Source organism: Pholcus phalangioides, unplaced genomic scaffold, assembly GCF_987345545.1.
Source record: "Pholcus phalangioides strain wild (caught in Gottingen) unplaced genomic scaffold, Ppha-v1.0 ptg000039l_1, whole genome shotgun sequence".
NCBI classification, from domain to species: Eukaryota; Metazoa; Arthropoda; class Arachnida; order Araneae; family Pholcidae; genus Pholcus; species Pholcus phalangioides.
Window position 1 is genome coordinate 17,457,223 of NW_028301625.1, and position 25,779 is coordinate 17,483,001.

A 25,779-nucleotide genomic window follows, 5' to 3' on the forward strand; every position below is an offset into this window, starting at 1 on the left:
TCTCAGGATCTTATTCCCTATCGAGCGATGTGACCCAAGTAGGTGACTTCGTGTCTAAGCAGACGGCACCTTGTGAAGCTCAATTGCAAATTGACATCTCTCCGCTTCTGAAGGACTTTGCTCAAATTCTACAGATCAACGTTTCTCAACCTATGGTCCGCGGACCACCTCAGGTCATTGACGATGCCATAGGTGGTCCGCAGGCAGACTTGATAATTTGATTCTAATTGAATTAAAAAATATTCATTTGTCTTAATTGATATTGATAGTATATCCATATGGGTTCAAATAGAAATTGTACCTTCATATTTAGGTTCACCAAACATCATCTAGGAAAATGCTGGAAATTGCTATCCTAAATTCGGGATATCACTAATTGTAGTCAAAAGATGCAATAAAGTTGGCTAATTACTGCAAAAATGAGTGAAGGGTGGGAAAATAGAGGGCAGCTACAGATCAAAGTAGAAAAACTTTATTTGCGAAAAAACATTCAAATGGCCAGGTGACCATATTTCTTTGGGAAAAATAATGGGAACTGGAGTCTTGAATACTTTAAAATATGGGAAGTCACCAATTGCCATCAAAATCATTTCCATAAGTGTACAAAATCCCTGCTGTAGTCAAAATCACTGAAAAATTGAGGAAAAAACGTTGAACTTTACAAATATGCGAGATGAATATTTTGTATTCACTGCTATAAATTATAAGTTATGAAAGCGCCATTTGTTCACGATTTTAGTAAACATTACAAAGTCAAATAAGGATAGATAAAAAGAAAAATGAGACGTATAAAACAGTTCGGAACAATTAAAAATACAGGAATGTCCCTCAACACTGGACACAAGGGGTCTACCGAAATGTTAGACATTTTACTGTTCCTTGGGTTCAAGAAAGTTGGACACTGCTCTAGATGTTACAAGAATGTTCTATCATTGTCAGACCTCGCAGCACTCTTATTTTTCCTACTTTTCAGAAATGTTCTCTTACTTTCGTCGCAAAATCGTCCTTTTTTACCCTAATTCTCTCCTACTCTTCCTATTCTATCCCTCCCTTCGTTAGTTTACAGCCAATATCTCACTACGAAAATTCCGAGAAACCGCAAAATGCCACTGCTTTCCCTCCTTTTTTGACTTGTTTTATTCACATCACAACTAGCTACTGAAAAAATTGAAGTCCAGTGAGGAAAGCGAATCTGTTACGCAGATTGGTTGGTGTAAATAAGAACGCAAAAAAAGGGGGAAGGCAGGCTCTGTCCACACGAGAGATTCCATGACAGACTAGGTTTCTCTCCCAGGATCCCTTAACGACCGTTCGTCCCTAAAGCTGGTTTTTTCCTAAGAGTAGGCTTTTTGCGCCGCATGAACCGAACTGTATCATTTTGCGTCAGCAGAAATGTTGCATTGTAACATGGCGACCTGGGATCTCTTACAATCTTTGTTCATTTAATCTTGTTTAGGCCCCAGGGTTCGTTGGCTACCGGAAACCACCCGAGGCTTTCGCTGACAATCCAGTTCGGGTCAGTTAGTTCGCTTAGTCTGGCAGTCGGGGTCTCCTAGCCGTCGCGCAAGAACGGGCTGCCAACGTCCCACATAAATTCCGCTTTACAATCATGTCAGAGATCCCAATAGCTCATCTAGTTACCTTCTGTTTCCCTCTGTGGGGGGGGGGGTGGGTGTTCCCGTGGCTCGTCTGTGGAAACCACGTCGAGTCGTCATCAAACTCTATTTTAATTGTACAATATAATATAAATGTTCAGCAAAGTGTTATATAAATGTGCAATATATTTTACCCCCACGCCGTCGGTGGTTCCTAGGACCATCTCACGGTCTATAATGTCATGAGTTTATACAATGTGCAATAGGCCTAAAAGGTGTGGATCCTGGCCAGATCTCCAATTTGTTATGTTTGGTTGCCAGATTCAATATTATAATTTTTACAATATTTTCTTTTCTCTCATGAAATTATGTAAATTAGATACAAGCTAACGGCGCACCTTCGACCTTGTGATTGGCTCTTTCGTGAGGCATTTTGGGGAAAGCTCCCATATAAAAACCAGATAGAGATGTGCTCCACCACGAATGATTCTACTACTTCCGACTAACGACTTGTCTTAATCAGTAAGGCGTCACGGCTTGCCGCTCATCGCTTGACTTCATGTGAGGATTCAACATTGTCGTGTGGATTGATTAGTGGCCAGACCGGCTACCCGTGGACTTTCGCCTCCAGTTCCATGCGCAGCGGCTGACCTGTGATTTCAATGTGTGTTTGAAGACACCAAACCCGCCTGAAGCTGGTGCCGGGGAGTCTTTGACTGTGAGGTAGACACCCGGGAGTGTCTATCGGACGATGTGAACTAACACATGAAAACCTGGACATGGCAGTGAGATCGATCCCTTTTTATTGTTTTGTTGTAATATTGAGAGAAAAGCCTAACTGTGATAATTGTTGATAAAAAGTTACATTAATAGCTAATATATAATTGAATAAATGTTTATAGTTTGATCAAAATCTTGTCTCTTTCATTGTTGTCATCCATTCAATGGTTACTGGGGTAAAAAATGTTAAAGAACCTGAAAATGCAAGGCAAACGTTGCAACATAACCACGCTACACGCGAACCAAAGTGATAGAACATATATTTGGCCATCTTTTCCCTTTCCTGGTCATTTTTTTCAAATTCGCCCCCCCCCTCCCCTGCGTGGCGCATTAGCTCAGGACGGCGTATGTAGTATATAACCCTGGCGTCAGCTACTTTATTGGCTTCATGCTCTGGTTTGAAGGGAAAGAACACAACACGAAACTGAAGAGAAGATCGGTGAAACGCGCGGTGCACGACACATTCAACTCCTTCAGTAGCAGTCCGCCAATCACGCCCGATGTAACGCACTGTTGTTAGCCGTATTTCACGCTGTAGGAAAACAGTCGTACTGCTTTTCTTATTGTTGAGTGGGCGGCATGTCGCGCTGGGTGATTCACGTTGCGCTCGGCACAAAAAACCTGCTCCTAGGAAAACTCTGCTTTAAGGGACAGAGCCCGAGCCACTTCGCCATGAGCCTGACTTTTGATGACAAGGGGGGGGGGAAAGGGGGAGGAGGCATTTGGATGGTGCTTACATCATCAACCACCCCTTTATAAAAATGTGAAATATTCTTAATGGCATCTTACTCAGTGCGTCAAAAACGAGTAAAACTTTTCACTAGTTTGTGAACTAACATTCTCCCTATTCAGTTCCCTACAGAGCCACTTCAGTGATCTTCAAATACTTAGCGGATATCCTAGTGATCTGGAAATGTGTCGCGGTGAGCTTAAGTGTTCTCTACATGCTGTGCTGCGCGTCATGTAAGTGATCCGTGATTATGCTGCAGATTACTTAATCGAGGAATGTGCCGCGAATAACTTGTGACATAGAACCGCACTGGTGTCCGCACCAGTGCTTTAAAACTGCCACATGTCATTCAAGGGATCTCTAAATGCACCACGGATCACCTTAATGGTCTGGAATTGTGCCACGGGTCACTTAAGCGATCTGTGAATGTGCTGCGTGATTCATATTGACAAAATTAGAGGGACAGGCCATGTCATGACCCCAGACACATTTGGTCTATACAGGCCAAGTGTTTACCACGGGTCAAGGGTTACTTATGTGGCTTAGAGGTAGGATCGCAATGAATTTCTTAAAGAAATTTTGAGTTCTTAGCCTTCAAATAGCACTGAAATTAACAGATTGATTATAATATATAAAGATATATTTTTTTGAAATTTTAATTACTTTAAAATATTTTTTGCATTAAAAAAATACACTGATCGTCTGGGGGGGACCACGATCCCCCAACCCAGATTCCCTCGGTACGTCTCTGATTTCACCAATATGCGTTAGGAGGTAGGGGCAGAGTGCTGACGAAATTTTGCTGATGCGGGTCAAAAATGGCTCTTGCGTGATATTTGAACGGCCCCTTATTTTAAAGCATACATGTGCTCAACCCATGGCCTAAATATGGCAAACCTCAAGTTGCCCCGGTACACTTACAGATAGATTAAGTGGCTCGCAGCGCCTTCTTACCTCATTTAAAGTGCCATATTTCCAGATCATTCAAGTGGCTTGCGGCGCATTCCCAGATTACTTGAGTGACCCGTGGCACATTTACAGATCACACAAATAACCTGCGGTGCTGTTCTAGATCACTTAATTAAATGTCCCGTGACACGTTTTCAAATCAATGAAGTGGCACCACATTCTTCAAAGGGTTGAGTTAAATTGAAATGTGCTGCAAGTCATTCAGGTGGTCTGAACGTGTGCCGTGGGCCGATCGTGACAGTACCCATTGTCCGGGGAAATATGTTGTAAAAATTTTGTATGTTATGGTTTTTTTGAGACAAAATAGTGTTCTAGACTCTGCCACACAAAGATGGGCTGGAAGAGATCTTGGCAACGCGATAAGTCCAGCGGCAAAGTTCTGGCATTCATCATGCCGCAAGCCTTTTGAGTCATCTGCTAATGCACTGCTGGCCACTTGAGTCATCTGGAAATATGCCACAAGTCACTTGGATGATCTGAAAGTGCATACGGGCCACTTGAGTGGTCTGGAAATGTTTCGAAATCGCCACTAAAAAATGCATATAAAAATGCATTGGGCCTTTTAATTAAGTGTTAATGTATCGCAGACCATTAGGTGATCTGTGTGCTGCGAGTCATTCAAATGATCTCAAAGCGTGCTGAGGGCCACTCAAATGATCTCTCAGTGTGCCTCCAGCCACTTACAGTAATCTGCAACTGAACTATTATACTGTGACTGAACTGTGATAGGAAAGAAGAAATGGAGGAGCTGTGTAGGAAAAGGGAAGAGCAGCATAGAGAAAAGGAGATGGAACATAAAACTCAAAAGACTGAGGATCGAAATAGGAGCCAGAAGAGAGGAGTATAATCAGGCTAGGCGTGGCAGAACCCCTGGCCAAAATTTCCAGGACATGATGCAAAAATTCAGGATAGAGGAAGAAACAAGTTTGTACCTTGTGTGTGCTGTGTTTGAGCGGCAAGCTCGTCGTGTGGCCCTGGCACGGGAAGATTGGTTAACTGAGCTCTTGGAACTACTTCCCAGCAAAATGAACCAGTTAATTGCACGCGAGCCAGAAGAGAAGGTAAAGGATTTACAGGGTAATCAAGTTAAAGAATTATTGAACAGATTCACTCACCCCAGAGAAGTTTTGGCAGATGTTTTCTTCACGTCACAAAAATCAAGAGCACCTGGAGAAACTTTGGAGAAACTTCTACCTCGAGTTGTGTACCTTATTTCGATGGGTGGATGTTGACTTTGGGATCACAACATTTGAGCAACTAAGAGATTTAATCATCTCTGATCAAAAATGAAAAAATGTGTCCCAGCAGATTTTAAGGAGCACTATCTGGACGAATGGTGCCTCCAAGTGAGCTATCGACAAAATTAGATAGGTTCGATGATGTAAAGAGGACTCTGAAGACGTCCTTTCCCAGTCACAGAACAAGGATCCGAAGACCGGGTCATCAAAGTCTGAGATGGAAAGCCAGCAGAAACCAGAGAGTTCAGGGTGAGTCCTTCCTGCCTAAGGCAACGATGGGTTCGAATACCAGAGAGCTGCAGTCACTTGTTATGCGTGTGGAGCAGAAGGCCATATAGGATTGTTTTGTATTACAAGAGGTCAGCAGAAGCCATTTAACCGGGCTCATCCGAACTCTGTCCAAACTTAAAGGAACACGAGTGAAGAAACCATAATCCTGACAGCACGTATCATGGTGCCAGCAGCTGATAGTAATGCGAGCATTGACACATTGCAGACCATGGATTTGGAATGTGATCAGAAGACAATCATAATCGATTCTGGAGCCCAGATCTCAGTTGTTAAATCCGATTTGGTTTAGATTGATGGCAATGAAGGCGAAGGAAAAATAAGGATCAAGTCCGCCTTTGGTGAAAGCGAGATAGCGCCTCTGAAAATATACTTGATGAAGATCCCCAAAGCAGAATATGCTGAAATGTGCGACGTACGTCGCAGAACAACCAGTGCTGTTGCAGAACAATCTTAAAGAATTTTAAGAATAAAGTGTAAAAAAACGCTATTATGTGTATGAGTTACTTACACCGACCCGATGTATATGCGAATTTTTACTGCAGAACATTTTTCTTCAGCTGAGGGCTCGTTGCAAAACTTTCTGCTTTGGGGATGAAGATCAGCAGCAGCAAGCACGGGTACATGTTGAGTCGGTTGAAAAATTAAATGCTAATTATGTCCAACAGCATACGACACTCTCTTGGAGAATTTACTGTTACCAAGTCCAATCAACGAGCCAAATTGTGAGGGCGATACGGTTGTCTTTACAGATGCAACGATCAGCCTTCTGGAGTACGCTATGGATACAAGGGATGGGCCCAACATGTCGGATGAGGATAATGAGGACAAATTTGCTATGCTGCAAAAGGAAGATGGGTCTTTGAAAGATGTGTGGAAACTCGCAGAGAAACACCAACAAAGCTACGAGATCAGCCGAGAAATCCTGATGAATAATGAAGTCTTTGACGAGAGATTAAGAAAGGAACACGAGTGAAGAAACCATAATCCTGACAGCACGTATCATGGTGCCAGCAGCTGATATTAATGCGAACATCGCAGACTGTGGATTTGGAATGTGATCAGAAGACAGTTGTAAGTGAAGCAAGTCGTGGTGCCACACTGCAAGCATGAAGCAGTATTGAAAATGGATCACGATATGCCCCTATCAGGAGATTAGGGTTAGGTGAAAACAAAACTAAACAGAGAATCAAGTATTCATTCTTTTGGCCAATGCTCAAGAAGGACGTCAATAAATATTGTGAAAGCTGCAAAACATGTCAACTACGAAGGCTGATTTCTTATTGGGACAAGAACTCCGATTTAGCCGATCATGAGACCGGAACTACCCTTCAAAGTGTGGAGCATAAAAAAAAAGGACTACAGACTACTAAATAGTTTCTCTTCCCCCAAATGCATACCCTATGAAGAATGCGACGGAGCTGTTGTATGAAGTTGGGAAGACAAATTTTATTTCCATGGTAGATTTGATGAAGGGTTATTGGCAGATACCCATGGCAAATGATTCCAAGCATTTTACAGCATTCGTCACTCACTCTGGACGTTATCAGTGGAACGTTCTTCCCTTTGGATTGAAGAATGCTGGCAATGAATGAACGCCAGGGGCTCTGCCATTGGACTTATCCCGTTGCCGAGATCTCTTCCAGCCCAGCTTCGTGGCAGAGTCTGGAACAAAGTGAGTGCACCTAACAGTCTGAGTGTGTAGCTAGTGTTGTGCTTGATATTGTGTACTTCAAATTGTGAGTGTAATGATTGAATATTTGTTACGTTGTAGGCCTGTTGCTCTCTGTGGCGAGACTTTTTGAAGGGGAGATCGGCTCGCATTCACGCCTTGAAGTTGGAAACCACAGAAAACCAACTTCAGCCGACACCCACTGTGGCGGTTCGAACCCGGATCCTCGCGATGCGAGTCCGTCACTATAACCACTCGACCACCACAGCGGTGAAGAAGAATGCTGGCAGTACATTTCCAAAAGTGCTGGACAAGTCATTAGTTTCCCATCTGCGATATTGTCACTCTAAAGTCCCGTTCACATGGGAAATAGAAAAAGCGGGTTTAAAACCAGGGGGTGTACCACCTTCTGATTCTTAATAACCAATCATCCACACGTAAGAATCGGTTCGTAAGAATCATGTTAAGAATCAACCACGGTGTGATTGTTAAAAGTTATTCTTAAGGTCACGTGCGATGGACAGGCCGATAAATTTCCCTTTTGGGGAATTTCGCCATTGGCCAATCAGCGCCCAGCTAAAAATTAACAACAGCTTGTTGTTGACAAGATAAGGAGGAAAAGAAATTTTAGAGCGACGCTAGCCTGAAAAAATGGCGGAGATTATTTCAGCAAATGTGAATACGGTTTTGAAGAAATGACAAATACATATTTTTTTAACATGTTACAGTAAAAAACAAACATATCCATACTTAATCATCCGATATGATTCGAATCAAAGATTCATCCCACGTTCACTGGGATGGATCCCTGCCACCCTCCATGAAGAGGGGCTATGCTATATATGTTATGATGAAAGTGATAAAGAGCTGCGGTTATTATATAAATAATCACCGGCCATTTCGATAAGTTTGATAAATTTTGCTCATATACCGTGAATCTATCACATTTGTAGGTCATTATGCATAATTGTCAAACCATGGTTAATGCGATAAATGAATCATCGTTGTTTACATTATGTATGTAAGTGAAGCTAACATTACAAGACTAACAATAATTTTTATAATATGCTTCATGTTTCTTTAAATTAATTGTCATGGCGAAATGAACGTGGTACGGTACATGTATTGCATAGCTGCTTCGTGGCCAAATAAAAATAATATATAGTGATCAGATAATACACCAATATTAAAAATGGTCATCGCTTCTGTAATGTTGGCTTTTTCACGTACACCGAAGTATGTGAAAAAAACAAACTCAGCAGCAGGTTAATAACGATTTTTAATTTATGTACAATTATATTTCGGCCGATTAAAGCTTTATCTCACATATTTTGTGGGCGAAATTCAATTTTCTCTCAAGTTTTAAACTAATAAAAAATTTCAAATCTACAGGTTCCCATAATGTGAAAAAAATTGTATTTACGACTCATCGATCATGATATTTATGGATTGAAAATTTTGAGAATTATGCATAATCACTGGTAAATGTGATAAATGTAGCAAAATTTATCAAACTTTATTGAAATAATCCGATATTTTATCACTATTATCAACATATATGTGCTGTATATAGACTGTAACACTGTTTTCAATTCTCCCACACAGCCTTCAGATAACTTTTCGATAACTTAAAAAGTCTGACAAATTCCTTATTTGGAAATAAAAATGCATTGTTAATTTTTTTTTCCATTTTTTAAAATATGAATCATAAACTTCTATTAAAGAAAGAATTTAAGTTATCTCGCATAGAAGAAAAAAAATGTTTACTAAGAATCAAGCTAAGAAGTGGGTAGCCTTGGTTCTTAACTCGATTCTTAACTATGGAACAAAAACGATTCTTAGTTAAGAATGTGGTAGCAAAGTTCTCTCTCAATTCTTAACTAAAGATCAAATCCATAGTTAAGAAGCAGATTCTTATTAAGAATCAGAAGGCGGTACATCCCCAGGGTCTGCTGGATTATCAAAATCGTTGTATTACTTGAAGTCAATCAAACAAGCTAATTTAAATGAAACTTCTGCGCACAGACATACAGTAACATGTGCAGACCTGCCAACTCCCCGATTTTTTACTCTTTCTCCCGCTCTCTGGATTTGTTAAAAATCCTCCGGATTTTGGCAGAAAATTAGATTTTCCCTGAGATTTCATAATGCTGTGATGTTAATGGCTACGGTCGCGGTTTACTTATAGCTCAGTGGTTTACTTAGCCTTTATTGGCAGCCATTTATCAGGGGATGGTCTTGGTTGCCGAAATCCCTGTATAATCATCATTGTATCCCATGGTTTCCCAAGCCTATTTGTCCCATCTCGCCCCTCCTTCAGAAATTTTTTTCTTCCATCGTCCCCCAACACAATTTAACCCATAAGATCCTATGTTATACCCGTGGCTTCTACCGCCCCCCTGGAACATTCCATCACCCACTAGGGGGCGTTAACACAGACGTTGGGAATCATTGTTGTATCCTATTAACAACACTGCCACAACACAATAACTGATTGATTGTACTCCACGTGATGCTAGGGATGCGTGATTTACCTTGAGCAGCTTTGCATTTTGAAATTGTTTTTCCAATTAAATATGTCTACAAAAAAAATATGCAACTGCTTTTAAGAGTTCTTATACCAAAGATTATCCATCACTGATAGCATCCAAGATAGGAAAGTTATGTTTTTTGTACTGTATGTAGATGTGATGTCTCTATTTTGCATGGGGAAAGACTGACATTGTGAAACACACGTGAACACTAAAAAGCACATCAATTATGCATCTTCCATTGAGCAGAATACAAAACTAAATTTCTCTTGTAAAGAAAAGGACGATTCTGTGATACGTGTGGAGTCATATTTTACTGCATTCATTATCTAACGTAATTTTCCAATAAGTTATTCAGATCATGCAGGGCAAATTTTTAGAAATGTTTCCAGATAGTGATACAGCAAAAAAATATAGCAGTGCTCGTACAAAAATCACAGCCATTGTTAAAGAAATGAGCCATGTGGATAAAGAATCAATTTTTGACATATTGAGAAAACAACTTTTTTTTTGATTGTTACTGATGGAAGCAATAAAGGAGATGCAAAAATATTTCCAATTGTGGTTAGTTATTACAATGAAAAATCATGTCGGATAGAAAGCAACTTGTTATCTGCACCTGTATTACAAGGAGATAGCACTGGATTCAATATTGCTCGTATTATATTGGATTGCCTAAAATCCAATAGTGTACCATTGCAGAATTGTTTGGCTTTCGGGGCAGATTATGCTCCTGTCATGATGGGCATGAAAGCAGGAGTTGCTGGCATATTAAAGAAAGAGATGAGCCATTTAGCTACTGAGAAAGGGTCTGAATGCCTCCCAGTTAAAGTGGATGAAATGATAATTGATATATATTACTACTTGGAAAGAAGTTCAAAGCGTCAGGAAAAACTAAAACATTTTCAATTTATGTATGATACAGAGGTAAGAAAAATACTGAAACGTGTCCACACGATGGCTTTCGTTGGGACGATGCTTAAATAGGTTGATACAACAATGGGAACCATTGACTTTTTTTTAAAGAAGTTAGAAACAGTAATGAGCCTGTGATGTCAGTTCATTGAAGTTTTACCAAATCCACAAGGCTAAATTATCAGAGTCTGCCTCTGAATCAAAACTATCAACACGATCTAAGACAACTAAGAAGTCTTATCAAAAATGTGAGATGACTGGAAATGATTTGCTGAAATAAAGTGGGATCCTTTCATGTCAGTAAAGGATTTTCTTGTCATCAGGATTAAACAGAGCATTCTGTTTGTTCCTTGTCAATGTGATCCCTGTATTTGAAGAACGGAATACTCAGCTACAATCAACTATTCCTCACATTCGTTTATTGCGTACCATATTGTTTGATATGTTCAAAACCTTATTATCAAAGTTTGTTTTACCATCGGCTGTAAAATCGTCGGATTCATTTCTTGGTGTCTTGTATAACAGAAGAGACAATCAGAGGAATGACCCTGATTTGGTCATAAGGCAGTCTGCAACTAAGGTTGTAGAAAAATTAAGAGAAAGCGAAAAAAAAGTTTTTTTTGATTGTGTCAGGAAGTGCTTTGTCACAGTGTGTAATTATATTGTCCATAAATTCCCCTTGCAAAATGTTCTTGTAAACTCTGAAGTAGCATCAATCGCATTTATTGAGAATGTGTCTTTTTTAAATTTAGTCTTCTTTTTGGAAAAATTTCCTTGCCTTCCTCTGATTGCTGCTGAAGATGCAGATTCAGCTTTTGACATGCTGCAAAATTTGTTCCACAAATTGCAATTAGAGCAATTCACGTCTGCATGTGTTTTCCCTCTTCTATACGTTAAGAAAACTTGCCTAAAAATGCTGGATTACTGGGTGGGCTGGATTATCAAGAGTACTGTATTTTAAAAATTATTTCTGTTCATGAGCATGGAAAAAGTTCCAGATTGTATATCGGTATAAAATTTCATTCTTGAAAAGTCATAAATCAAATTTCTTCGCAAACAAATTTTAAAAAAAAATATACTATGTCACGCTGTTTGACCTTTTAATTTCCAAAAATATTAATTTCATCTTATTTTTTTAAAATTTGTTTGCAAAGAAATTTGATTTGACTTCTCAGAAATGAAATTTTACCACAATATAAAATCTAGAACTTTTTAGTAGTTCATACAAAAAACTGTATGAAAATGAGTAGAAAAAAAAAATTTATACAAAGCGTTGCATAAATTTTCAGTAAAAAATGGGTTAAGGTAATGGTAGAAATAGCAATGTTCAGTGCACCCTATAATATGATTGTGGCATGACATGTTCATCACACAGTTTCAAGTGAACCATGGTAAAAAAATCTTATTGAATTATTCATTCTTGCATCAAGTTTTTTAAAAACAAATGTATTTGCATAATATATTTGCATTGGTTGTGCCATGAATTAAAAAACATTTATTCTATGTACAGGGCTGTGTAGAAACAAAAGAATATGTCATGAATGAAGTAACTCGTTGCTTAAATCTTCACCCCAGTCGAATATGTATAGTTGCTGCACTTCTTGGAAATCACATTGTATCGGAAAATGACTTGGCTAGCTTTCATCGAAGCTTATGTCCGGATGAAAAAGGGAAGGTAAAACTTTTTTGTTAAGATATGTGCTATTTAATTACAAGATTTTTAAATACTTTGTTTTTTCCACAAATTATGATGTGGTAGTCATATCATATTGGGTTGTTTGAAGATGGCACATCATAATTCAGATGTAGAGTTTTTCTCTCAATGTATTGGTAACTTCGGAAACAAGTGCTTTAACAGAAAATACCAAATATTTAAGAGCTGGGAAAGGTTATTCAAGAATTGGGACAAAAACAGAACATATAGCCTACCTACCATTAACCTCTTCACACCTGAGACAAAACTGATTATAAAAAACGGTATGAGAGAGAAAAATTATGATTTTATAAGAAATCAGATTTTTTTATTTAAAACGTTTTCTAGTAAAATTAACTGATCACTTATTAATTAAATCAAATCTCGTTAATCATTAAGAATGCATATTTTCATATCTATTTTTTTCTCTTAATCGCGCGGATTTAATTAAGCATTAAGGAATAAACTACAAACAAACAATACGAACACTAAAAGTCTGTGTTTATGTAACATGAAAGGTCATTGAGCTCAAATTAACTTCATGGATTAACCTTTTTTATAGAAAAATGTGCTTTTAGTCATGAGCACCCCCATTAAAGAGAATGAGTGATGGCAACTCAGTATCACACATATGGTGCAGACATCTCAATTCATTTGACACACAACCAAAGAGCCATTTAGTATCAACTAAATGAAACAAATTCTATTGACAAGATTGTTTCTTGAGCAATTAATAGATGTGTTTCCGACTTGCATGATGTTGCTTAATAGTTTGCACATTTTTATTCTTTCACAGATTTAATGGGGTTTGGTAAAAAAAACGAGCAAACTCAAAATTTTAATATGAAAAGTAAAGTTGAAAGGCCAATGATATTTATGTAGGTACAACATCTAGCAATTAGGGCATAGAATTCAAGGCTTTATACAAAATAATTCCTTTTTTTTTAATCTGGGGAACCCTAGCACTGCATTACAATGCATTGAAAATACTTAGTGCAGTTATATCTAAATTTAGCTCCCTATATTTTTCTGCCATTTTTTTCCATGCACAAAATCTAGAAGTAGAGAAGCTTTCTTTCTGCACTGTATCTTGGGATTAAGTTCAAGTCTATATTTACCCCGAAAGATCTTCTATACTTATTTTAATTAAGAACTTTACCACTTATCAGCAACATGTATACTATACCAGGTTACCTTTACTTCAATAGCATAATTTTTTTATTTAAATCAATGATTTCAATTGCAATTTTAATTAAGCTGATTTAAATCGGCATACCCTGATTAATAAAAAAATTTTTTTTTGTATTGATATGTTTATTGTATGAGTTTTTTTTTAAAGGAAAATTTTTTTAATTGATTAATTAGTATGGGTCTTTTTTTCTAGGAATATTTGAGTTAAGTACACGTGTGTACCTCATTTTTAATGGTTTTAATGATTTTTTTTCCAAGTTAAGACTGAGCAGAGAGGTTAACCTCTTGTTTCTATAGTAGGTGAAGTAAAGTAGATGACAGCAGGGTTGTATGTGTATGGTTTAAACCATGTTGGTTTAACCAAGTGGTTTTTTCAAAAAAATCAAAGTGGCCTAAATATAGTTTTTCTCCTTAAAAATACCACATTGGTTCATTATTAGCCAATATGTTTTATTCTTACCATATTTTTTATTCTCGAGGTACATTCTAATGGTACCACCACTGGGTTCGAACCCCACAGTGGTGGTCGGCTGAAGTTGGTTTTCTGTGGTTCCCAACTTCAAAGCGCAAATGTGAGCCGATCTCCCCGTTAAAAAGTCTCACCACAGAGAGCAACAGTCCTACAACGATAAATCATTCAATCATAACACTTCACTCATAATTAGAAAAACTGGTGGCAGATGACAGCATTACAGAGAAACAAAAAAAAACTTCATCAGGTTTCACTACACGTACACGCACATTCCCACATGTACCGATTCGTTGGGGGTTCCCGGGGGGGCGGGGTGCATGTGTGGTGTAGCAGTAGTAGGTAGGGCCTCCAAAAAATAGCTCGGGGATCCATGATGTTCTTAAGTCAGCCACCTCGTTGGGCAATTTGCCTGTTGTGGCGTTGTATTTGTATACATCTTTAAATAGTGTAAGATACAAGTGGTTTTTTTTTTCAAAAAAAAATCTCATAAAAGTGGCCTGGATATAAATTTTCTTTCATATTAAGTATCTTAGTTGCTGAAAATTATATACAGTATCAAAATTTCTCATTCTTACTGCAGTTTCAAATTTTGGGCTACATTCTGATGCTCTATCTTAACCAAAGTCACATGAATGAGGATTGCATCACACATATGTGGTGGTGTATTATTTCACAGGCTTTTTTCCCCCTTCACAAAGCAACAACATTAGTGACTTCACTGGCATGCTAAGTGCAGGTGGTCTTATAATCCAAAAGGGGACCAGCTGCTCCTTAAAAACAAAAACCAGTGTAGTAGTACTTACATTATCTCGCAGACTTTTCTATTTTCTTTCCATTGGAAATCTCACATCTCCTGTATATCGTGCCACCAGGCTTAATATTGAATTATTTTTACATATTTTCAACATTACCCCAGTTAATGAAGGTTCTACTGTACAGTACCAAAAACCTGGAATTGGCCAGTTTGTAAAGGGGCCGGTGATCCCTGTCCAAAAAATTTTCAGTTAGAAATGCCTTTGAATATGGACTCTGTCACCATTTGGTTAGGATGGGCAGTAGTAAATTATTTACGAAAAAATCAGCTATATACAGGGTGATTATAAATAAAGTTGTGATTCCAAAACACAAATAAGAACTGCTGGTCAGAATGGCTTGAAAATTTGCATGGGTCTATTGCACGAAGCAATGGAATTTTCTTTGGCAAAAGAAAAAACCCTTTAAAATGTACAAGTAGATGATGCTGTGTATTTGGCCAGCGGTATAATCTATTTTGCACAACCACATCATTCCAGCACTTCAACTGCATCGGTTTGTGAATAGAAAGTAGAAAGGCTGGACAAATCCCAGATGCCAGGGTGACTAGAAAATCAGTTTTGGCGCCTAAAATTTTATATCCATCATTGCTAAAATAAAGTGTAAGTACGAGACAGTTTTTTTGATTTCATAATAATGTCTTTTTCCAACATGAGAATGGGTCAAAGTCCTAGAAAGTAAAAAAAAAATTACTCTGAACTGTTTTCTTGGGGAAAAACATGCTTCGCTCTTAACGAATTTGGCTGACACCTAAATTTTTTTGATTTGTCCAGCCCTGGTGGATATCAACTTTTATGAAAATGCACATTGCAACACCAGTAAAGCAGCTGCTGAAGAACCATTTTCACAATAACAACATGACACCACACCTAGCTGCCATCTTCACCTGAGAAAGGTGAACACTACTATAACACTTGCAACTTTTGGCTTTAGTAATACCCCAAAATGTTGTGCAGTGGTCGGATTGCAAACTTCTCGGTGAATTGAAAGCTCATCCACATTATTACCATTACATAGGCCTACTCTGATCTGTTGTTGAACAAGCTTTTTTGTTCTTCCACCTCACAGCCAGAACAGTGAACAACATATTTAACATTTCTTGTGTAAGTTTTAGTTGTTTGTTTAAATAACTTCATTTTTGTGATGTTTCCATGAATTGCAAAATTGTGCCATGCTAATTGCATTATCATTTTGCCTTGACTATCATATCCATTCTGTGAGCAAATTTCCCATGTGCTGGATGAGTAGTGTGTCATCTTACATTTTTAAGTATTTTTTTCCTTTTCACCATCAAAATTCTATTGCCTCAGGAACATTCATGAATAGTAATACAAATTTTCAAGTCATGAAATTGGTTTTTATTTTACAGTGTTTGGATATCAGAACTTGAGTTATAATCACCCTGTATATTGTAAGTCATTACTAATTAAATTTCATTAATTATGCTCATTGAACCCACTTTAATTGCTTTGCTTTTATCATAGCTTTTGCAAAATAGAGTCCTAAATAAGAGTAACTAGAGAAAACATCTTTATTATACAGGGTGTCTACCAACACGAGAAAGTCACTAAGTCCCGGAGAAGTCTTGGAATGAGGAAAAAGTCACTTAAGTCCCGGAAAAATCACAAAATTTGAGTGAAGGTCACAGGTTTTTTTTATTTTCCAGAGATCTTTTTTCTCCCCCTAAAATCTAGACTTTGGAGAAACTGTGGCATTCAATATTTCTTTTCTCTCAGGTTTTTTTTTTTTTGCCCCGGAGGGATGCATAGGTTAGTAGCAACAGAAAAGAACAATGCCAATATGTAGCTACCCTACATTGGGGCAGACATTATATGGATGGGGCAAAAAAGCAATTTAGACTGGAACAAAAAAAGCTTTTCTTTCTTTGACCGGAACTTTTAACATCTAATACTTCCCATAAAGCAGTGTTCTCAGGATCACGTGGAGAGGGGAACTAATTGACCATAGCAGTAGAGTCCTCTTGGGAACAATATTGGTTTTCCGTAAAAAGGACATGATCTCCCCCCCCCCTCCCCACCACAGAGTTGAGCAAGGCTGTTGATCTTTTTAGGGTCCGCAAGCCAGAGTTTTCACTGGTGGGGCGGCGGCTCTGTAGTAAATTTATAGCATGAAAAACAATGATGGTGATTGTCCCGAGCCTTAGGGCTGCAGCCCCATCCTTGTGCGGACAGGCGAAAGGGCACCAATTTTTTTTCCCCCCAGCAAAAGATTTTTTTAAAAAAAATCATCTATTTATTAAATTTTGTTTGCATCGATCTTTACCCACTAGCTATAGCGAACGGCGAAATCATACAATATACGCATACAAGAGAGTTCAAGAGACGATAGACATCAGACTCTCGTTTGCCATTAATTGTGGTTCGACATAACTTTTAGGCTGAATTTAAAGGAGTATCACAGTGCTTCCAAAAGTGTTCATCGGGGCTCCTAGGAGCTTCATGGCGAGCTCAAAACAGGGCCACAACTAGATGTTTTGTCACCCAGGGCAAGTGCAACCCTGGGTAAAAGTTCCACATTCGAGCTCCTTTCCTTTTTTCCCCCCATCAAGATCCTCCATTGCCCCAAGCCGAATCGGGGGAGACACAAAAAAGATCCTTTTTTTGTATATTTCTTAGAAATTTTGAAAGGTGCTCGTTTGAAATAATCCCTAGAAAAGGTAAAACCACATGTTTTTCATAAGCATTTTCAGTCAGGGGAGTGATTACTCCCATTACCCTCCCCCTCTTCCTGGAACCACTACTGAGCCTCTTGAATCCAATTTCAGTCGATGTATTTATATAATCAGTGTTGAAGTACATATTCAGCAACAATTTGATATTGGCAGTGACAATTTGATTTAATTGAAAAAATCCTATAAGGTGGCATTACCTAAAGGATATTTGTTTTATGTCACGCTTCAAGCATTGAGAGATTGGGGAAGTGAGAAATCGAATTGTTGCCAAAACCTTAAAAAATAACAGATTTCAGTGGTGTATTGCATACAAATTATTAAATTTCTCTTGAACTAGGTCACTGATAAGGTTTATTGTAGACTCTCTTGAAAGCTGACGCAATGGACAAGTTTTCAATAAATTTTACTGATTGTAGCTAGAAGGGTGTTTGCATAGGTGATGAAAAATTTTGGCGAAAATTCGATTTTGAACTTTGCTAATTTTTCATCACTTACAGCTTGTCATTAAATCCAGATATTTTAATGAAATTGGTGTCGCTTTATAGGATATTTTTCTACACTTTCCAAATGTGTGCATAGGTTGCATGTGATTCTCTCAGAAATTTCACAAATTTGGCTTTTTCAGACTAGACATTTTTTCCACAATCGATTATCCACCATAACTTAAACTACCAACCAGATAGGACAGGCTTAGTAGGGTGTTTTATGTTCCAATTGGGCTTGTCTACCACCTTCCCCCCTTCGTTTGGCAGAACAAGTCACGTTCACCCTGTATAGCAGCAGCGGGATGATGGTCTCAATAGCTTCACTTCATCTTGCATCTTTTTCGCTTTGCTGGTTATGTGCGGGCTCTACCTGCAGATATATACCTTCATTGTATGCTCCAATGACCTTGATCTTGTGTGAAAGGCGAAGAGTTTTTTTGTTTAGTGTAATTTGAGATGCCTAGGAAATTTTAAATTATTTTGTTTAACTGTCTGTGCCTTTGCCTGATCATTTACAGCGATGCACATAAGAACCTAAATGCAATATCATTGCAACACCCCTTTCACCACTGATACAATATTTGGAAAATGTAGCTCCAATACTTGAACCAAATGAAGTATTTTTTGTATTCTCTAGATTACAACTAGATGAACTAGCATTATATCTTGGACACAGTGTGGGCCACATTCTACATTTTAATGAAACCTGTGAAAAAAATCTATCGTAGTCAGGTTATCACTTAGTCTTAGTTGAAAGTATCAAAAAGAAATGTTTTCGTTGAATTAGTCACATGGTAAGGGCATTTCAGTGGATGACTTAGCTGCAATATGCTCCATGATACTTTTTATAAAAATGACATGCCTCTGTCAAAAAGGGCCTTCCACTTATGGGTGGTTCTCTGGATGGCCAGGAGGTGTGAAATGGGCCTCTTTTTTCATCCTGTCCTTTTTTCTACTATGGAAACTATCATGATGCATTTATCGCTGATTGATTGTTGGTGTAAAGGATCTTTACCAGTAGTGCTTGATATGATTGCAAACTACGGCATCAAATGAAAAATACACATTCATCCTTCTATTGTATTAACTGTCTTGATCTGAGCCACATTATACAATATTTTTTTAAAAAAAATATAAATTTATTCACTCACTTACACAAAGGGGGGGGGGAAAGAATACACAACATATTATTAACTTATGTAAACCATTGAGAAGTGTGTAATATATTATATAAGATTTCTCTATTTCTCCAAGATGTAAATATTGATTATATGATATGTTAATTGAAATTAAAGAGGAGATAAATTATGAATTATGTAAGCCGAAAATATGGAAGAAGATTCTTGGCATTCGTAGGAAATTTTAAGGGTTAAAAATTAAATAAAAATTCATTAAAAAAAATTATTTCGAAATTATTTTTTTAAATTTAATCTAGATGCTATCTTTATGTTAAATATTTGATTATGTATTTTTACAACAGATGGCAGCAAATTCGTTTTGGACAAGAGAAATATTCGAAACCCCCTCCCCCGTCCAGTTTTTACTATATAATAAATCCTCCACACACCAGCACCCGATATATTTTTGAATTTTCAATTTTTTTCAACTCCTGACATGTAAACAGAATATTCCATAGCTTTTTCCAACATCGAATAATTTTTAGCTTGTTTGTTAAGGTAATTTTCATGTCTATAGTTCAACATTCATGACGAAGATATTCTTTAACAAACTTGAAGGTTGTGTCCCTCTGGCCACTTGACCATCCTGTATTTCCGCGGAAGTCTAGCGAAATGGTAGGAGACGACGGAGCATAAACAGGTTCACACTTGAGATCAAAATAATCCCCCCTATCTGCGAGAGAGTGAAAAGACCCCTCTGAGTGGCAGGACACTCCCACTGGCGCATGCGCAGAGGTCTACTTAACCGGAAAAAATAGAACCGTTTTTATTTCACTAAATTACTAAATCACTTGTGCACGTACCAACTAAAGCTGTGTAAATGGCCCTTATTGTCTGCATACATTGCAATGTACTTGGCAACTTAAAATTTAGTTAACTTAATCACTTACCGTGTGTAAACGGGCCTTTAGGTCAAGTATTTCACATAAGTTAATCAATGATAAACTGATATGCAAATACTGAGAGGAAGTGGAGTATTCTTGAAACAATGTATAAATTTTTTTTTCTTGAATATTTCATTTTTTTTTTAAATTTTGCTTTTGTCTCTTGGGGCCGGAGCACATATGGCTCCTATGTACACCCCTCCCTTGTACCATATTCTTCTATGGAGGGGCAGCTAAAGACTCCTAGTGCTCCAGGGTTTGCTGACAAGGGGTGGGAGAAAAGAGGGTTAGAGCTTTGCTTACTTCTGCTAAATAAGGGGGGGGGGTTAAAAATAGCCAAAATTCTGCTTATTTAATTCTTGGATGCCCCTCTGCTATGATCATGTGATATGTATTTGTGTGAATTTTTTTTAATCATAAGATGTCATCTCACACGTATCAAATAGTAAGTGGTATAACATTTTTGAAATTGCATTCAGATTCCTCCTAACAAGATGATCAAAGTTGTTGTTGACTTTGTGCGGAACATTCCCTCAGTAGATGATTTGGATGTGGTTGCTAATTTAGTCTTTGGTTCAGGAAATACAGAAAAGATGGAGAAGTTTAAACGATGTGTATTTTACTATGCCCGGGGAAACAAAAATGCTACTCGCTTCCACAGTAGCGGTCCAGGTATGACAATATTTCACTGTTTTATTTCTCTATCAGCCATAAAATGTTTATTGTTTGTATAACATATTTTGGTGTTTTTTTACATTTATTGAAAAACCTGTGGATAAATTTTATGTTTTTATCTATGGACTGCAAATGTTATGAATAGACAGGCATTTATAATACAGTATACATGTCTGAACAAATGCCACAGAAAAACTGATATAAATGTTACCATTAAAGTGTGGAAATCAGGAAATACGCAGATTACCTAAAGCCAATCCATTAAAGTGCAGAAAATTGTTTTATTTCTTTCCCCTCCCCCCAAATTACCTAGGTAGGCAATTTACCTACTTGACGAAATACATTAATGTACATGTTACCTAGGTAAAGTGCAGGGCTCGGCACGGGTCACTTTTTCCATTAAGTCACTTTTTTAGAAACTGGTCACAATATTTTTTTCTTTTATTTTTCCCCCTTTCTTCATTGAGCTGCTAAGGAGCATACCCAGATCAACAAGAAAGAAGTCTATCTCATTAGGTCCCCCCCCCCCCCCCCCACCCGGGAGCATACTGTGTGACGTCAGAATAACTGGATTTCAAGGTACTTCGAATGATAGATTTTTTGGTTAAAGAGTTGTCATTTTATGCAAAAGCTGGTCCAGAATGAACTAGCATGAAAGGCGAATTACAACAAAGAATTTTTTCTCTACTACCACTCTCTTATTTCCCCATGTGCATTTCATTTTCATCTTTTTTTAAAATTCATCCTTTATTTTATTTAATTTTCAAAAGGTTCTTCTAAGGGTCAAATTATTTTCTTCAAGCATTGCTTAAATTACATTTGTTGTTTGTCCTATCCTTACTTTTCTTGATTTTTTTTTTTTTTTTTTTTTTTTTTTATCATCAAAAATATTTATATAAATTATGAAAATTTAATTTTTGCCGAAACTCACCAATACCACTGCCATAGGCAGCTGTAATTTGCAGTATAGTGAAATATGTATGTGTGTGTTTATATTCACACATTTAAAATGGACATTTAAAAGGTTCATGTAGAAACTGGCTTGCACGCAGCGAGAGAATACTCTTGTTTCTGGTCAAAAAGTAGGTACAAAATATTTTGAATTTATTTCCTACAATAAAAATTGAAAGAAGCATCTGATTGAAAATTACGATCTACGATTTTTGTTGAAAATTACGATGTATCTAGGAGTAAAATTAGTGCTATATTTTTGAACTGGATTTGAATGGCAACAAGAAACCATGGTCCAAACATGGTCAAAAGGAGAATAATTTGTAGAAAGATCACAAATTCTTGCAATTCAATTTTAATCTATCACAAGCAGGGATCTTTGTGGGAAGCGAAAAAAACCAATCTAGTTAATTAATCACAATAGAAATGAAAATGTCAAATTTGTTTTCATTAATTTGTATTTTGTGATGGGTCAATTTTCCAGATCCAGACTTTTATGAGGGGCATGGGCGGAAATATTGGGGGGGGGGGCCCCAGCGTCGAAGGTGGAATCGTCTGATCTAATGTTTATGTTTATGTATGAATTAACATCATTATGCCCCCAATAATAATGAGTGTGCCGCCCCCAGACATTCTATCTCTGCCTATGGTGAGGGGTCTGTTTTTCAGATCCATAATTTTGTGAAAGGTCCAGAAAATGGACCCAAATTTTGGTTGGATAGACCCCTGACAATGTTTTTCAAACCAGACGTAAATTAGTCATTAGGCTGATAAAAACTCTTTTAACAAGCATTCGAACCCTAAACTGAGACATTTAACGGCGGACACAGAGACCACGATTTCTTTGCCCCGACTTCTGAAAGGCCCCAAAAACCCTCTGCTTTACACTTTTTCCATAATTTAAGATGCCCAATATTTTTTTTCTGAGCCTTGTTCCTCAATCAACGTTTATCCACTTCTGGCTGTAAAATTTAATTTAGAGCAGTTTCATGATGCAGATTGTTGAGTCAATATTGACATCTTACGCTCCATTCTTCGTATTGTGTAAAAAAAATCCACAATTTTTTTATTTCCCCCCTGTTTTAGACCTGTGAAGTTATTGAAATGTTTTTCTCATATGGCCATACTAGGGCTGAGCGTACTCTTTTTCTGTTCAAAAAATTGAGACTGGCCTTGGGTGACGGTAAATTTTAGTTTTTTGTTGTAGCACTGGTCAGAGCATCATTTGGGCCTCCGGACCAAGTGATCTTTTCTGAGGCTCTACATGTCGTTCTTGAAAAATTCAAGTACTACTCGTTTTTCTGAGTTTTTAAGGTCAGCGTGGCAACAAGTTGCCAACTTGACAACTTTTTTTCCCACAAAAATTGGCAACCCTCTCAGCAGCATCCTTAAACTTTTCATCGACTGCATTAATAAACCACATATATCATTGATTCAATTTTTTGTATTAACCACTTTATGATCAAGGACGTAATATTACGTCCAGATGCCAGTGGAATAAATTCAAACAAGTTCTCACTGTCTTTCCTCTCTTCTCGTCATTGCAAAGTTTTGTTGCACCCTCTATAATTTTTTTCCCTCTAGGTATTTTGTGTATCCTGATTTTTTTCTCACATATGATGTATCTCTTATAAATGTGAAAGAGAAATCTACTGTGTGCCTACATTCTTATCGACATATCTATTTTACTGTTTTATTCTTTGATTTCTTTTTTTCTTTTTTCCATCATGCGATTAGGTTAGGACAAGGTTACCATATTTATCACCGATTTGTCAAACATAGAACATGAATTTTTTGCCAATCGCTTGTAAGCGAAGGGGGTTAATTTTATCGTATTTCCCATACCTCTGTTGATCTTTGCACGTTGCCACATATTAGGTTGATTCATATAATAAATTATATTTTTTGTGCAATTGTAGGTGCCCTTGCCAGCTATCTTGAATTGATCCCTGCGAAACAGCAATTCCAATTGCCAAAAAAAGTATACTTCGAAAGAAAGTTGGCGCTTATTATGCTCATGGAAAATTAATTGAAAAGGGTGTGGAGTCTTTTTCTGTTAATCATTAGGGGGGGTAGGAAAGAATTTTCTGTGGTTTTTTTGCCTGTATGTTGTGTGTAAAAAGGGAAAAAAACCAAACAGTTATTTCAAAATGATTTTCTCCTTCGCTCACGGCCAGTATCCAAGGTGTTTACCAACACGGGAAAGTCACAAAGTCCCGGAAAAGTCACGGAATGAGAAAAAGGCCACGGAAATCCTGAACAGTCGCAAAATTTGAATGAAGGTAACCGATTTTTGATTCCCCAGAGCGTTTTCCTGATTTTTTTCATAATTTATTTTAATTGAGAAGGGACATAATGCCAAATAATACATATGTAGTAGATTGCAATTAATAATTCTGCCAAAGCAGAAATTGTATTGTTTTTTAAGTTATTTGGGGGTAGGATGTCTGTGGACCATTTGGTGATTTAGTAATTTTTTATTTGCTTAATTTGAGGGTTCTACAAATAGAGTAGTCAATAAAAACTTCTGCCTGGTTGAAAAAAATAATTTTGTATTTACTATACTTCATGGTCTTGGACAGTAACTAACATTCATCGTTGAAAATTTTGGTACTCATTTTGTGTATAGGTGAAACGAACAGTTTGCATAACAAAGCATTGGGTAAGACCAACTAGATCTATTCTAGGTAGTTCTTGCAGTTGGGTAAGACCTATTCTAGGTTTTGTGACTGATACCTAATAGCATTCAATTGTCTTCTGTATTTTTATGGCATGCAGAGGCTCGAACAATGTTTACAATGCTCAAGTAAAGAGCTAGAAATGAAAGGGCTTCATTTGTCAAAAACGATTACACTGGCATTGACCACTAAAATTTAAACAAATCCTTTTTAAAAGGGATGGAAAACACAGTAAAACATCTGGTCCACCTTGACTTATTTATATCGGACCTTGTAATTTACATATTTTGCTTTTGGGAGTGGTATTGAAAGAGCGTCATTCTTAAAAAACTTACATATCTTCATAATTTGCCGTGTGTATTGTGGAAGAGAGTTCGCAGACTGGACTGTGGAAGACTCCCAAAAAAGAATGTAATATATATATTGTGAGGAGAGCAGAAAAGAATTATCTGTGGCTGCTATAAGACCATTTTGGCCAAAAAGAATTTTTTTGTAACAAAGTTATTTCTGTCATTTTGCTTTGGCTTGAGTCAATCTTACAGGATACTGAAATAGTGCTATGAAAAAAAAAATTCTAGGGATTTTTTTCAATTTATTCCATGATTATGTTGTCTGGGGGGGATATCCTTCCCCCATCCTACTTTTTCTAACATTCAGAGTGGGGAGCCTTGCGAATGAGAAAAGGTCATCAAAAAGTCCCAGAAAAGTCACCAAATTTCACTTTTGGTATTTGGTAGACACCCTGGTATCCATTTTGATGCATCCCCTCCCCATAATTTCAACAGAAAAAAAGTACACGAGAGTCTGGGGGGAGGGGGGAGAGGTCACTTTTTTAAAATATTTTGTCACTATCTTCACTAGTTTTGAGGCCATGATCCATGCTGAGCCCTGTAAAGTGCAGAAACTCTTATTTTGTAGATGATTCCGCACTTTAACAGATCAGTTTAGTTAATATGCAGCAGGGTTTAAGCTATGATCGCATTTTTTGTAAAATGCGAAAGAAGTGGTAGCTACTTTCGCAAAAATGCGTACAGGGGGTACGGAACGAATAGACATCCAACCATCAATCATTACATTAGCAATGTAGCATTTTGCTAAAGCTTTTGTCCCCATTTTCGCTTTTTTGTGAAAGATTTTTCATCTAGCTTAAACTGATATGCAGATACCTAGGTGCTGTGCACATTAACACTTTTCAAGCTTTACTGTAAAATAAACACTGCAGCCTGCTATGATAAAATTTTTTTTTTACTGGAATACTTGACAAGAAACTAGTTTTTCAAACATTTTTGTTGGTACTGATCATGTAACTGGCCATTTCATTGACTTATGACTAAGTATGATTTTTTTAT

The 25,779-nt window shown here is 37.4% G+C and overlaps 1 protein-coding gene across 5 annotated transcripts in view; it reads left to right on the forward strand.

The window, feature by feature from the left end:
* Positions 1-25,779, forward strand: part of LOC149065638 (constitutive coactivator of PPAR-gamma-like protein 1 homolog) — a 234,636-nt gene that overhangs the window by 73,834 nt on the left and 135,023 nt on the right. For all 5 annotated transcript variants that reach the window (XM_089253548.1, XM_089253549.1, XM_089253551.1 and 2 more), the window contains exons 2-3: positions 12,229-12,393; positions 20,606-20,798. In XM_089253548.1, coding sequence (XP_089109674.1) covers positions 12,229-12,393; positions 20,606-20,798 — 358 coding nt within the window. The remainder of the gene's footprint in view (positions 1-12,228; positions 12,394-20,605; positions 20,799-25,779) is intronic.